Source organism: Crassostrea angulata, chromosome 10 (genome assembly GCF_025612915.1).
Source record: "Crassostrea angulata isolate pt1a10 chromosome 10, ASM2561291v2, whole genome shotgun sequence".
Taxonomy (NCBI): Eukaryota; Metazoa; Mollusca; class Bivalvia; order Ostreida; family Ostreidae; genus Magallana; species Magallana angulata.
This window is the reverse complement of record NC_069120.1, coordinates 40,706,245-40,721,885: the sequence shown is the minus strand read 5'-3', so window position 1 is coordinate 40,721,885 and position 15,641 is coordinate 40,706,245. Positions and strand designations below refer to the sequence as shown.

General features: G+C 34.4%; 1 protein-coding gene across 19 annotated transcripts in view; it reads left to right on the top strand.

The window, feature by feature from the left end:
• Nucleotides 1–15,641, top strand: part of LOC128167884 (paired box protein Pax-5-like) — a 53,292-nt gene that overhangs the window by 19,115 nt on the left and 18,536 nt on the right. For 14 of the 19 annotated variants that reach the window (XM_052833834.1, XM_052833835.1, XM_052833853.1 and 11 more), the window contains 2 exons: nt 11,379–11,544; nt 14,683–14,880. In XM_052833834.1, the coding sequence (XP_052689794.1) occupies nt 11,379–11,544; nt 14,683–14,880 (364 nt within the window). Of the gene's footprint in view, nt 1–2,687; nt 3,358–7,617; nt 7,870–10,002; nt 10,250–10,835; nt 11,284–11,378; nt 11,545–14,682; nt 14,881–15,641 lie in introns of those variants that run through there. The other 5 variants (XM_052833838.1, XM_052833847.1, XM_052833845.1 and 2 more) reach the window with 5 other exon arrangements.

The following is a 15,641-nucleotide window of genomic DNA, read 5'->3' as shown; positions in this document are numbered from 1 at the left end:
TTTCGGTGATTGGATCAATGAAATATGAGATGAATTCAAATGAATTTAACAGGAAAAAATGATAAGAGCCAATTTGATAAAAAAAAAAATTATAAATTCCAAAATGAGCAACTTTTAATCATCTTTAGGGTAAATCAACTTTGTCAGCGACATGCAAGGCGAAATGATAATTTTTTCTTTATGCAAAGTATAGGTGTAATTGATGAGAAAGTGTGAAATAAATAATAATTGTGACAAAGTGAAGAGTTCACGCAAAGTTAACTAAATTCGGAGTGTCATGCTGATGCTTTTATTTCCCCTGACCACACAACATTCGGACAAGAACGCAAAAAGTCACGTTTAAAACAAAAAGCCGTCGCTGTCATATTTTCCATTTACGAATAACAAACAAATTGGTGCTTCTCCTATTTTCTGTCCATCAATTCAAGGTCCGGCAGTGTTTTGATGAGGTCCGATCCTAAGACACATTTTCGGCATTTTAGACACACCTGCTATTTTTTTTCTATATAAATATACTCAATTTATTAGAACAAAATTTTACCAAAATTTCATTATTTTCCATAACACTATAATTTGAACTTCAGAAAAAATATTTGATAATAGTTTTAATAATCTATATATGAATTTATACTTAAAGATAAATATACAGTTTATGGGAGGTGCAGAATTTGGGTAGCAGATTGCATGGTTGCTATAAAGTCAGTCACCAAGCTGCAAAATAACGTAATTAGTAGAACCGCTGGTGCGCTTGGTTACACCGTCATGTTTGACATGCTAGAAATCGGTCCTTAATTTGACTGGTCCTTAATTTGACTGGTGTTGACCTATCCGGAGAAAGCTAGTTATCGAAGCTAGTCTTCGGAGAGTGTAGGCTCGGATTTTCTCATTACCAAATTTAATGAAACCCGAAGAACAATAGAAATTATGGCGATCTATGAACAGGTCTGCGCCGACCGGGGTCTTACTTACGCGTCATTTACTTAGCAGAAGAGACCCATGCTAACACAGTTTTGTGGGATAAAGATGGGACGAAATTTATGATGAGTAATGAGTTGTCCGTCCATCCATCTTGGAGAAAAGGGCCTCAACGTGCGGCTTGGTTCAAAAGAACTTGGAAGAGATGGATAACGCAAGATCAACTGATAATCCATTTTGTTAAAGCATTGTTTTGTATATTTGATGGTTTGGGTCCCATAAAAACCAAACCTTCATCTTCCCCCATACTCTATACAAAGGTTTTGTTTGTGGAAACCATTCAGTACAAAATTTAAAAACACCTCTCTATTTTTCTTAGGACAAACAATGTCTTCAATTTTCCCATTTTTTTTTTCACCTGAACATCCTTTTGCTTCATAAAAATATGATTTACAAGACATTAACTATTCATGGGGGATGTGTTAAAAACTAGGTAGTCTTTGAAATCTGATGCGTTCAATAACTCTATAAGTTGTTATAAATCTTGTAATTTAAATATTGGGCAAAGAAGATTTCCACATTAAACTTATGAAATATACATAAGAAAAGGGTCATATTTACTATGAAGGTAGGTGAAATTTGTGTGTAGGCCAGGTCATAATAACCCAATGACGAAAATGAAATTATTACAAGAAAGAGTTATTTGGAGTCAATAGACAAAATTCATTTTTCCCACTAGACCAGGTTTTGGGTGAGAGATCAGCTAATTAATGGTTTTTCAATGGCAATTACAATTTTTTTATCATTTAATTGTACACCGAAGGCAGATAACTATTTGATGTATTATGTCAATTTCTAGAATTGCCAATGTCAGCAGAGAACTGATAAGACCAATTTTATCAAATTCTTAATTGTTGAACCGGGTACTGCCAAAACGATAAGAGCTTCAGTGCTATGATATTCTTCTTCCAAATAAACTATTTCCTACTATATAACTCCTGCTGCGCACGATGAAGAAAAGTCCATGTTCTATTCCAAATCTTCATCCTTTTCCCACGAAATAATCTTTGCATTTTTAATTTGACGATCATTTTGAAATTACTCAAAACTGCAAGGATTTAATATACAGCAAAATTACCTCGGGGTTTTCTGTCATTCTTCCCCTAACCTGTGCTTTCAGAGACTCGAGTCCCTCTAGAGAGGGCTCATAGAATATGCCGGCAACTCCTATTTTCGGAATAGAAAAGAAATATTGGCCACATGCAGAAAAAGCTCCAATCCGATTATTTCTTGCCTAAAAAAAATAATGATGCTATGCATAATCGTTAGAAGCCGTTGGACAAATTCGAATCCCGATGCATGGCTTAAATATATATGATATTTTTCGTCTTATAATTATATGGAGTAAGGGGGAAATTATTATTATTTTTTATTGAGGCAGTAGTGGCAGCTAGAGCGAAGAGTGAGGTGGACTTACCGGACAGGGAAATTCATCTTAAATAGATTTTTCTGTCTACACGAGCGTGACAGAAAAAAAAAGAAAGAAAGAGAAAAAGGAGAGGAAGAAAATATACATATTCTTTTTGTGACTCAAGAAAGTGGAATGATTTCCTAGCCTCCTCCTCCTTCAGTGTTTTTTGGCTGCGTTCAAAACCGTTCGTTGATTGTATAGGTCATCCACTGCATCTGATATTTTTCCCTTCCCTCTTTTTCTCTCTTACTCTCAGATGCTTGCCTATCAGAGAAGGGGAAAAAGAGATTTAGTATTCGGTATCGGGGATTCGTCACGCATTGCACTCCGAATAACATTATGTCAATGGCTCCTCGTGAGAGATACGACGTTGCTTATTAATTGCATGACACTTTCGACTTGGAATGAAACTTTTGATGTCTTGTACGAGTGCCTAGATATCTCCTCGCTCGCCCCTCCTCTGCATATAGTTGACCCTAAAGTGATTTCTCTCTTGTTTTCTTTTCGTTTCCACCTTGATGGATTTAAAATGGACAAGTCTTTATCGCAATACACAATCGGTGTATATTTCACGCTGCAATTGATGCCATGCTATTCTTTGATTGGTGTATTCGCTTGAATGAATAACATCATCAGCTGAGATTCAGGAGAAAGAGAGAGAAAAAAAAAGGAAAGTCGAAAACATTTTAATATTTCCTGTCCGAAATTTTTCCTCTTTAGTTTTAATATTGTTCGCCATTCAATTATTATGGACATGCTTTATTTCGGCGATTCGGTTCCGTATTCGTACCAGCCAGGATACAAGCAAGGAAACTATTGTGATTTTCCGAGTGCATGTGCTTATCCGGGAATGAGTTCTATTCCTAACACTGCGTGTAGGTTTAGTTCCGTGCCCTCCTCCTATGGGACCTACCCCCTACCCCCAGGTGCCTGTAGCGGATTTTTTGCCCGTAAGCCAGCCCGAATTAAAGGTAGCAAACAATTTTTAGTATATTTTTTTTGATGAGATAATTATCAAACTGTACTCATCTCACACTTTTGAAAAGTGAAAAATCGATTTTTCATATAAAATTCATTTTTATATTTCTATCATGTCAATGAAATATAACAATTTCTTTTTGGCGTGAATAAATCGTTAAAAAAAAATGACGATGTACAATTTGCATTTTATTAAATTTTATAGCGGAAGAATTTACACGCTGTTCATTTGCATAATTGATAGAAACACGATACCATGATCGTGTAACACAAGCTGTTTTAATTTTTCTTTCAATTTTTCTTTGATAAATACAATTGATAATTTTAAAAATGAATTTTAACATAATTACTATTTCGTTCTTTTGACTTGCAGTAATTAATTTTCAGTAACTAATAGACTAAAAGTGATGTATTTAACTTATGTGTTGGAATGTCATAAATTTGGTTTGATTGACTGTTCAAAATTGTTAATATTGACATTTTATCTATAACTATTATTATTATTATTATTATTTTCAATATTTTCTTACTATGAACCAACATGGTCCCATAATTCAATCTGAGTACGATCAATGCCTTAGGATAGACCCTAGATGCCTTTGGAAATTTGACTTTAATCAAGATGCTGCGAATTGTTAGCATATTTTTTATTTTCTTTGAATTTTCAAGTAACATAAATTTGATGTTTTTTTTGTAAAACATGTTGATACAAACTTTGTGAATTTTATGATTATGGTCGGAAAGAAGAATTTGTTAATAGCAATTTATTCACTTTTTATTGAGTATATATATTGATGTTTAAAAAAAGTTTTACATTTAATATATTCTTTGAGATTATTCAAAATGCACATAAACCAACCACATTAACACAATATGGAATTTAAAATTTGGGTTTCAACAATACTTCTTATCAATGTGAATTTTTTAAAAAGATATGGATAATATTTTTGGAGGGAGGGAGGGGAAGGGGAATCTTTGTTTTTTTGAGGGTGAAAAGAACAAAAATTCGTCTAAACCAAAAGATCAAATGCAAAAGACAAAATTAGCATGACGCGACCTGACGTCAACCAATTCGGTACCGCCAGCAAAAAAGCAGAAACCAAGTCTACAAGACGGCAGGTTCCGGCTGGCGATGAAACAACATCGGATACCCTAACCTCGGTCTTCAAACGAAAGTTCGGATTCCCTTTGGTTTTTCCTTCTCGATGATTGATTTGACAAACGACCTCTTGGTGTGAAGTCTTGCTTAAGCTGAGCGAGGTTTTCTTGTTTAATTGTTTCATCAGGCGGCTTTTCTTTATGATATGCCAATTTGTTGCTGATATCAGTAATTTGCTAATAGACTGTGAATTTTGCCGTTTCCAATTCTCTGCTGATTTCTCTTAACCGGGCTCCCTATCTCATCTTCAAACGCAAGATAAGAAATCATTACAGTGTCTCCAATATTTGAATGGTGGCCCGTGCAAATCTCATCAAATTACTATGTCCAGCTTGTAATGTTTCAAGTATCTTGATTGGTTTCTATTTTTTTTTTAAATCCTGCCATTTTTATAGTTTTCTTTTCCTTTCTGAAAAGAAAAAGAATGCAAAAAAAGTAAAGATTCCTTTTGATGAAAGGAGTTTGCCATTAATATGTTTGGAAAAAAAACTGGAATAGCTTTAACTTTTATTGTTCATTTGATATTTTTAAGCATTTAATTCAAATTAATTTTCAAATAAAGTTTGAAATATTGAGATACTTTTATTGATAGAATCAATCGGTGGCAGTCACTAAGCTAATGGACGACGCAGGTGTTGGTCGTTTTTAACCATTTTTTTAAACTTTCTTTTTATTATAAGTGAACATTGTCAAGTTATCTTCAACTCAATCAATTTATTCCAAGTATTAAAGTCTTATTGAGGTGTAGTCGAATTTTTTTTAAATATATGAAGAATGTGGAAATGAATCTTTCTTAACATTTTCATAATTTGTTAAAAGAGGAAATATTTGCAAATATTCCAAGAATATTTTTTCCTCGTTAGAGGAAATGAATCTCTCTCTCTCTCTCTCTCTCTCTCTCTCTCTCTCTCTCTCTCTCTCTCTCTCTCTCTCTCTCTCATTATACTCGAATTTCTTGATTCAATAACGATGAATATCAAATGGAAGAAATTATACAACATTAAGAAAGCAAGAAGCCTGCAATCACTTGGATTTTATTAAATATAAAGCGTCAGATAAATGAGAAATATTAAAATATTCTCGTCTCTCGTGAATGTAACATGAGGATTCAAATGATAAAATTAGACTTGATAATGTAAATTAATAATTTGACGGTAGTGATGCGTTTGCATGCCGATGCATTAAAACTGCAATGATGCGCAAAACTATCTGATAACAGAAACGTGTGATAGAATTAAATGAAATAAATCTTTAATTAATGTGTGCAATGATGAATATTGATCGTCCTAGGCTGGATAAAAAAAATCTGTAACTGATTATCAACCATATAATTGTCTTTCCTTCATGCAAATTTGATTTTTCGATGCTCTTTTATCTTAAGATTATAAGTTTTTGATTTTGTTTGAAAAAATGTTTGCTGGTAATATACAATTAACCTGACATTCTCTTCAAAATTTATAATATTGTCATAAAAAATCTAAAGTACTCGTGATTTTGTAACATCTGGGAAAGAACATTTTTTTTTCGTGGTAATGGTTGCAGCATGTGCCGCCTTTTTGTTTTCTTTCTTCATCAACATATCTATTTTTTAAGTAATCGAAACAGAACTCGATATCAATTTAAAGAAAATCTTAGATTTATAATTGTGAAGTTTTTTTTATAGATGGAATAATTTAATACTTGAATTTCAGTATAGATGGTCAGTATTCAGGAATGATAAAACGTCTTTTATAAACTCAGTTATTTATTTGGTATCACTTCACTGCTTCTCATGTTTGGAAAAGGCATGTTTAGATGCAATCAAATTTTTGTGGTTTGAATGCGTTTGGATTTCTTTTCTAAAGCTGTATCCCCGTCCATGACTCTTACATGTAACAGAACTCGTCTCAATACGTCATAATTACTTCCGATTTTAGAGATAAAGATGTCAAAGAGACGCTTTAAAACAAAAGGGGCCAAATAAAGTTAACGCGTACCACGAAACCCCTCTTGTCCTGACCTTGGGGAGTGGGGCTTAATTAGCAATTTAAATTATAATTAAACACCGAGCATGCCATCTACTTCAAAGCCTTTATCTACAGCTACAAAAGTTCACCGAGAAATCCCCAGTGAGCGTTTGTGGTATGAACGAAGGGGGACGCAATATTTACGATTTGACAGAAAAGGTACATTTGACAATGCTGGGATAGGCAAGTTGCTTTATGGGATTTGTATACGTAAATATCATATATGGTTTTCCTCTTCTCTCTAATGAGGACATCAGTTTTTCACCTCAGGGAAAACTTCAAAGTTTCAAACCTCGCGATTTAATGTCTGCTTACCAATTCCACTAGCGTCATTTGACTCCAGAATCTTAAAGAAATACGAAATCGAGGAATGAAATATTAATTTTTTTCAACAATACTAAAGTCTTTCATATAAATGATCATGAGTTGTTTAAAAGATAAGGGTAGCATAAATTATTAAGTTGTTCTTGGAACGGGACAATCTATGTCGTCAATTTGTATCTTGACTGGATTATCTCCGACCGATTTATCCCTCCTGTTTTATAGCTTCATGGCTTTCTTTGAAGATGATTAAAACAATTAAACACTACTTTTTTATGTGCTGTAATGACATGACTGCTGTCAATATTGATGAGCTTTGCAGCTCAGGTGTAAAAATTGACAGAAAACAAAAGAGGGAAAGAAGAAGAAGAAATTATCATTCACTATGAATTTTTAAAACTGTTGTCGGAAAAAAGATTAGCTTCTTTGCTGAGCAATAACTTATTAAAACATAGATGAGTGAGAATAAAGCGAAAAACAACCCACTTAAAAATCTTAAACTTTCAAATGTCATTCATGCGTAGCTGACAAGCACCAATATTTTGATTAGCCATCTTTACATTTTTTTTCCATGTTTTCCCCCCCAAATGGGCAGGTAATTTGCTCAGGTGAGGGCGGTCCAATTTCTAGAGAGGCAGGCCTTTCCGTGATCAATCACGCGTGCAGAGAAATATGACACGATTCGTCGGTCCCAATCCATGATTCTTGCAATTTTTGTTATAAATTTTTGAATAAGAGCTTATTTAGATAATAGCTTTGGCTGTATATATGTTTATGTATTCAAAACTTCATACCTCTTCCGTCGGTTCAATGATACGGATCAAAAAATTGAACCAGGTACAGTTTGGGATTGACTTGGACTAGTTTTTGTCGAAATTAATTTCCCGGACTAATTTGGAAATCGTCCGTTGACCATCCGAAACACTGCGAACTAAAGTGCCCTCGGATTATTATGGATTTGACAACGGCCTACCGTTATCACACCCCAATGCCTATGGATTATTATCATTCATGCAAAAGTAAGTCATTATGGAAATAGCTACATGTAGTACTCGCGACAGAGAGCCTGAAAAACGTATAATGTATGTATACATCAGAGGTGTGAAAAGTGGACTGGATTTGCTTCAGGTCTAGTTTCCGTCGAGATAAATCGTTGTTTGGGTCGCTAAATTTTCTGCTATCTGGGTTCAGGGTATCATTTTTCACTACGTACTCCTAGTCTGATTCAGTCCTGCCGTGTAGTGGTCACACATAGTAATTTTGTGTATTGAGATGCAGCAGTACGGACTAATGCCTTTTTGATCAACACACACATACAAAAAAAAAAATCACGGTGGAACGCGAGTGGCTATCCACGGTACCGTAGCGGCGTGGAACAGAGCACAAAATGGGGGCCATCTTCCCTTACATCACGATATTGTCGGGATTCGCCAAACGGATCACGGGACATCTATGAAGACACACACAAGTTGAGCCTTTTGACAATTCATGAAAAATCTTAAATGCATTATCAAAATTGAAGCGCGCACGCTTCAACGAAATGAATGTGTTCCATCTTCCAAGCCTGAGACTCCACAGCTAAGCACTGTAACGCAACTCGGCTCAGTCCTTTGTCCCAAATACACAAAACTTAGATACTAAAAGGGTTTAGAAATATTTTTCTATAGTAGGTGCATCGGGAAGCAATATTTTAATTTTTTCTCAGACATGAAGGACAAATTTTTAGCTATAATATTGTTGGATTTACCAAAGGAAATTGTTGTGTCTTAAAGAGTTAAATATTGAACACATTTCTTCTGAGGGGGAAAATTTCAGGTATGTGTACTAGTTCATGTAATTGATTTAGATAAAAAAAATATTTGGGGGGGGGGGGTTAATTTTGGGAAATGGCTGGCATAAATATATATACATATTTTATCCCAAAAGTCGTGCAATGTTTTAGATGGGGAATTCCTTCACACCTTAAGTGATTAAAAGGATGCCCCATTGCGGCTATCAGATAGATCAGGTCTTTTTCTTTTGTGTGTCTCCATGATGGATTTTTGGCCCAAAGCGCCTGCTATCAATCAGAGGCTTCTCCGACATATAACCTGAAATCGAGGGTCCACCAAATGGCAGATATTGGCTGAAATCCTCTATTTATATCTCTTGACGTGTCTGGTTTCAAACGGGACTGACCCGAACGGCCACCGCGATAAAACGCTATAAAATTATCAAGTTTGTTTTCAACGGCATGGTACAACTTCGTCCCTTTTCGATGGCCAAAATTGATGGGAGTTAATTTATCAGAATGTTTTTGTACTTAAAAGTATATTCTCTCAAGCCCCTAAAACAGTTTTCACCACGAATCAATTGGAATATGCTAACAAAGCGTGGTTCGGTTGAAATAGGGAAAAATAAATAAAATCTCCTGTTCTCTATTTCAGTCATATTTTCTATAGTAAAAGCGTTTAACATCGGAGCGCAGGGTCCTAATACATGGGGATAAAGAATGGGGGCAATAATTACCCCATCAAATCAAGTGTAATATGGCACAATTACATCAATTTCTGCTGAAATCTGTCTTTGATGCTGATTTGGGGGGAAATTGACGGCAGAATGAGTCAAATGCTATATTAAATGTTTATCTGTCTTCAAACTCAAACTTTCGATAACTTTGACATTTGAAGCAGAAAGTCATTTCAATTTTTTTTATTCAACAAGTTCTTCCCAAATCAGTTTTTATGCCTCCTCACATGTATCTAGCAGGTGTCGAAATGGGGAAAGGTGCGAAGTTTACGACGAATGAAATCTCGGGTAGGTCTGTAAACTGTCTTCAGAATTATTCCTCAGTCTTAAAAAGCAAATTGTATACAATTTTGAAGATTAATTTTTTTTTATCAGTCGAGGGGTTCTTTTTTGGTATTGCTTTGTGACGCCAAACGCAGCTAGCGAATAAGAGATATTATTGTTATGCTAAACAAAAGATCTGGCAAAACTAATAATGCACGAATGCTATAAAACAAAGTGAAGAAATTGGATATTATGGGACTTGTTGGTGGTACCCTAACTACTGAAATATACAACAAGCTGCGTGCTAACCGATTGGCTTGCTCGCGCTTTAGAAGTCTGAATGGACCGAAGATCTAGTCTGTAAGATTGCGCATTGAACCCTACAAGCATATCCAAAGTTAAGTTGCAAGAGAGGGGTAGCAATACCCAATTTGGCTGAGGTGAATTACAGACACCCTTGGCTTTTAAATCACACTATAAGTGGCCAAAACTGTGAGGGCTAGGATTTTAGTATTTCGTTATTTAAGGGTATCGGACTCGAAACCATGCAGAACACCTGGGCAGGGCCCTATGGTCCCCCTACCTTTCCATATCAGCTCCAACCGCGTGCTTACGATGTCTTTGCAGGTAAATAAAACCAGTGTCTTTGTTTTCTTCTGTTTACGGGGTGTTTGATTTTTTCCCTTTGTCTTGGACATTTTTATGCTGAGCGTCAGGTGATGGGTAATTAGTTGTTCAATTTAATTTTCTTGTCTAATGAATCTCGGTGTGGCTGTAAAGAAAAGCCATGGATTTCAATGAGCAGCCATGCTCTGATAAAAATGTATATAGGTAGATATGTGATGGCTTTCAAAAAAAGGAAGAGACTTTCTAAATGGTTGGTTTTGTTTGCTACATGATTTCTCCAGGTTTATTGTTCGCTTTATATGGAATTCCACGCCTCCTAATCGAATTTTTTTTCAACCAACTCCGTCACCAAACGGGGGAAGAAGTAAAATGTGTATATATTTGCAAAAAAAGGTTTTATTGGCGTTTTTCTGTAAACAATAGGGGGATCATTGTCATCGGTGTCAGTCTGTGTCAAATCTTTTAAAACACATCAATTGGAGGTGATAGAGTAATTATAACTGTTTAAAAGTTCATTAGTCACTGAGAGATGGGCGCTTTCAAGCCTCAGTGACGACAAACCCCCGACAATCGAAAATAAAATTGTTGAGGGCAATCGTCAACTCGCTGCATCGGGTTCGAGATGCCAGACATAAACTGTTGATTCCGATCATCTGCAAAGATATTGAACAATGTTGCGATTTTCTATTATAATCCCATTGATTTTGCAGACGTGCATTTTCTAAACGGAATAATTTCATTGGCTCTTTCTTGTGAATTCATTACTGTAATAGGTGCCGATATAAAAAAATAAGTTGACAATATTGAAGGATTAATAATTTGATATATGTGATATTTCTGTTTTCGCGTCCAACTCTAACTTTAGTTTTCTTCTAGAAAACTTGGTTGTATTTTAGAAGAAAAATATTTCTGGACATTTTTTAAATATTCTACAAAGATGTCTATGTATTATATGCCTCATGTGGAACATTCGTTTTTTCCACATCATAAATATAATATGTTTGGCAGTATGGATATGGGATGTGGATTTCAAGGTGCTTGTTCTTCCAATTTTATCCGGTGAGGAAAAAATTATTCACTTATAATTTTTTAAAATAAGAAAATAATTTAACGGACCTTTTCTTGGCAGGTCACGGCGGTGTGAATCAACTAGGAGGGGTGTTTGTGAATGGGAGACCCCTACCCGATGTGGTCCGACAGAGGATCGTGGAACTTGCACACCAAGGCGTCAGGCCTTGTGATATTTCCCGCCAACTCCGGGTCTCCCACGGGTGTGTCAGCAAAATACTCGGAAGGTGAGTTTTTTTTCATTTTTAAAATTTTATTTTGTTATTTCAATTATTTATTTGTGCTATATTTTTTTTTAATTCCTAATTATCTTTATCATTCGATTAATATTAAAATTCATTTCTAATTTCTTATTTTAATTCTTACTAGTTATTTTTAAAATCCCTTGTTTACGAAATTAAATGGCTATTTTTATGTTCATTTTTTAAAAACTGTTTCGGAAAAAATAATCTTGATAAATATTTCATGATTAACACGCAGATCATTGAGCTCTATATTTGTACGAAATTTTAAAAGAAATATTGTGATCAACCTGCGACAGGTTCTTTATAAGTCTACAAAAGACTTTAATTCGAAGTTTTGATATAAACATCTTATTGTCAAAATTGAACAAAAGAAGACTGTAATGCAGTACCCAGATTTCAAGTCAAGTGGGTGTTCCTGTCCCGCATGTGTACCGGATTTATTGGGTCACTTGACTATAAACTAGGAACCCAAATATCTGTTACTTTTTTTTCCCTTCGTGGAACTTTGCGATTTTTAATAGAGATAGCGGTGTTCATTGATAATCTGAAGATAAGGTTTAACTAATAAATTATGGACCTCTGCAAAATGCTTCTTTGAGTGGGGGAGAAAAAAGAAGGGGGTAAAACCTTTAGAGAAGTGTATATTTTTAGCTAAGTCCGTTACAAGAAAAGCAACTAATTGGGCGTATGAACACATAATAATCTTGTGCGACATCGAACTCGAATGCCATTCAGAAATAGACAGTTTTACGACCAAGTGTACCCAACCCCCGTGTCAAAGTTAATCTGGCGAGGGGTCACTTAAGATCACAGGTGACCCTAGAAAATAGCAAGAATCATTGTGTTCCTTATTTTTTTTTTCTTACCCCTTCCCCCAACATTGGGTACAAAAGATGAAAACCACTCGTAAAACGTCTCGCTCATTATATTGTAGTTTACAATGTCAAAGATGTTTCGGGTACACGGAGTCAAATTACTCGAGGGTTAATTTGTTGAATGGCGCTTCGTGGGGATACCTCAAAAATATACTTCTGTCTGAATCAATTACCCGTGTCCTCATGCTACAGTTAGGGGGGTAAGGATCGGGAGGGTGGCATCGCTACCAAGAGAGTTCGTTTGAGGTCTTGCCGGGGGATCATCTTTCGTGTGCGTCGGGGGGAGGCGAACCTACCCGCATGCTGATTATTCGTGCTTAATTAAGCAACGGATCACCCAACATAAGGCTTATATTCATTTCATGCCGATGTAGGAAAAAAATCATCTCATTTTTAAATTGAACTCGAGTATCCTTAAGCTGCAGTTTATTTTCAATTTGGTTTTGTTTGGAAGGGAATGCCATTCTAGCTGAAATTAATCGTCTAGCTAAAATGTACAACTCGTGCAGGTAAAAAAAATGTTTATTATTGCAAATGTGTGGTCTTGACGTTTTCATGAAACATAATATTTTATTTTTTTTAATTTTCACCATTGATTCTTTTTTTCTTAATGTATTTTGACTAATGAATATAGAAAACTGAAGTAATTTTCATAACGTTTTGCAATTGGGTTTTCCTTTCCATTTAATTTCGTTTAGATATTATTTTACAAGTAATACAAATACCAGTTGTTGAATTTGACGAATAATTCCGTCGTTTATTAATTATTTATTATTGTTTAATTGATAATTCTTGACACAATATCACTGAATTAGGGGTTCGTATTACCTTCTATCAATAGAATTATTACAACACCTCAATCAAAATTATTTTTCTTTTTCGATAATATTGCATTTTTCTCAATTTGCCATTCTTCTTCATGTTTGACTGAAAGAAAATCGCTTCCATTTTTGTTAATCAATGCAGTTTTACTGAAATAAACACCCCCTTAATAGTTGATTTAAATACAACACGCGAAATGTCAAACTATTTACTTAAACAAATACTTTTTTGTAACCTATCAATATTGGCGCTATAAAAACTCGGAAGAATTATGAAATTGAAAAAAATAATCACAGTAGCCTCTGCTTTCTAATATTTTTTTATTTGTATTTCTAATAAAAAAAATATTAAAATTTGTAGTCAGAATTAAAAGCATCTGAATAAAGTTTCCTAAATTTGTTAACATATTTTATGAAATATTTTATCTTGATTCTGTTTTCATTTGTAAAGTGAAGTGAACTACAAATTAAGAAATTTCGTCTTAAATGGGCTTCTAATGATTCATCGAATTTCAGGTGGTGGGAACTTTTGAAATCGGATATCTGAATTTCAATAATGAGAATTCTCATTTTCATTTCTGTCCTGTTATCTTCGCTTTCATCTCGACGACAAAATGGGAAAATGTGTTTTGAAAAATGAATTTATAAGCACCTCTGGATCAATATAGAGCCCAACATAAATAAAGTATTCAGCTCTGCGACCAAGAGATAGTAGAATAGGATGTATTAGAAAACAAGGATTTTTTCATACCGCTTGGTGACTTGAAAGAAAAGCAGCATTTGCGGTGACTTACACCATTTACCCACTCGATATTAAAACACGGGTACAGATTTATACCAAGAATTTAATGAGAGTTCGCCTACTGAAGTTTTGATAGTTCATATTTTAAAAATGCCTGAATGTTTTCTTTAATCTCGTTTAATGACTGAAATTATTTAGAACTCAAACTAAATTAAAGGGGAACTTGTATAAAAAAATAAAATAAAATAAAACTTCCTCTGAAATTGGTCATTAAATCTACATTTTTCATCTTCTTAAAAACTCATTCAAAAGTGTACTTGCGTTGAATTTAAACTTTTTAGTTTTTAGTTCTAAATGTAAAAATATGGAGTCGTGTGGGTAAATTTGAAATAACGTTCAGATGAGAGTCCGATAATCGACAGAGTTTTGTAATTCAAACTTCTTACAAATGTAAAACACGCACAGATAAGGCAAAAATTGTGCTATAAAACATAGCCCCAGGTACTGAAAGATATCATGAATATTTTTTAGTGTTATAGTGCAATTTTAAGGATTTGAATCTGAATGTTACGTACTTTTCCTGTATGTTTTCTTAACACAGTTTTTCTTTTTTCTTACAAACTTAAGACATTATGAGTGCATTTTATCTATACATGATATTTCTTTTTTCTTCAAACTTTAGATACTATGAGACTGGCTCGATTAAGCCAGGAGTTATTGGTGGATCCAAGCCCAAAGTGGCCACCCCTAAAGTGGTGGATGCCATCACAAGATACAAGCACGAGAACCCCACCATGTTTGCTTGGGAGATCCGAGACCGGCTGCTGGCCGAAGGGGTGTGTACCGCCGAAAACGTCCCCAGTGTCAGTTCAATCAACAGGTATATACACACTCTAACCTGCATTTTAAGAGGGCTGAATGACCGAGACAATTTTTAGACTATATTTATCTCCTTACAAATAAGAGCTCTGTATAAAGATATGAGAAACTATAATTCAAATTTTGTAGCTAAATTATATGCGATTTTTCTTTACTTAATTATAGTTTATAGCAAAAAAGACGTACTAGTGTGTATAATTTTATAGTAGATCCGGCTTATTTGTGACTGTCAATTCTCCTTAATTCTAGGGAGAAAAACAAGTATAATCTTGGCATTAAGGGAGCCTAAACTTTCAGACACTCCTTCTATGTTAGTTAAATGAACATACATTTACGAAAATTAAGACTTCATTTTAAATTTTGGTTAAAAAATACTAACGTTATACTTATGAAAAAAAAGGCAAGCAACGGATGGTGTCTAACGCTGTCACTTGTGAAACATGTTGACTTTTTTAATTTTAAACGGAAACTTGGTTATGAAATTGCTACTGATATGATGATATTTCATTTCATAAAGTTTTGCTCACTCGTCAGACGATAAATTAAGGATTTATAAACCTGCAATTTACATTTATGTGCGACAACTCCCTTGATGGCAAACTGATAAAGGTTTAACTTATTGCCAGTGTTATGAAATCGCACAATTACAGTATTTTCTCGATATTCGTTGTGAGAAAACGTTTTCCTTGGTGACAAATTTTTCAATTTTTTTAGCGGCTTTGGAATTTGTTTGCACGCAAAATCTTGTATGAAATAAAATAG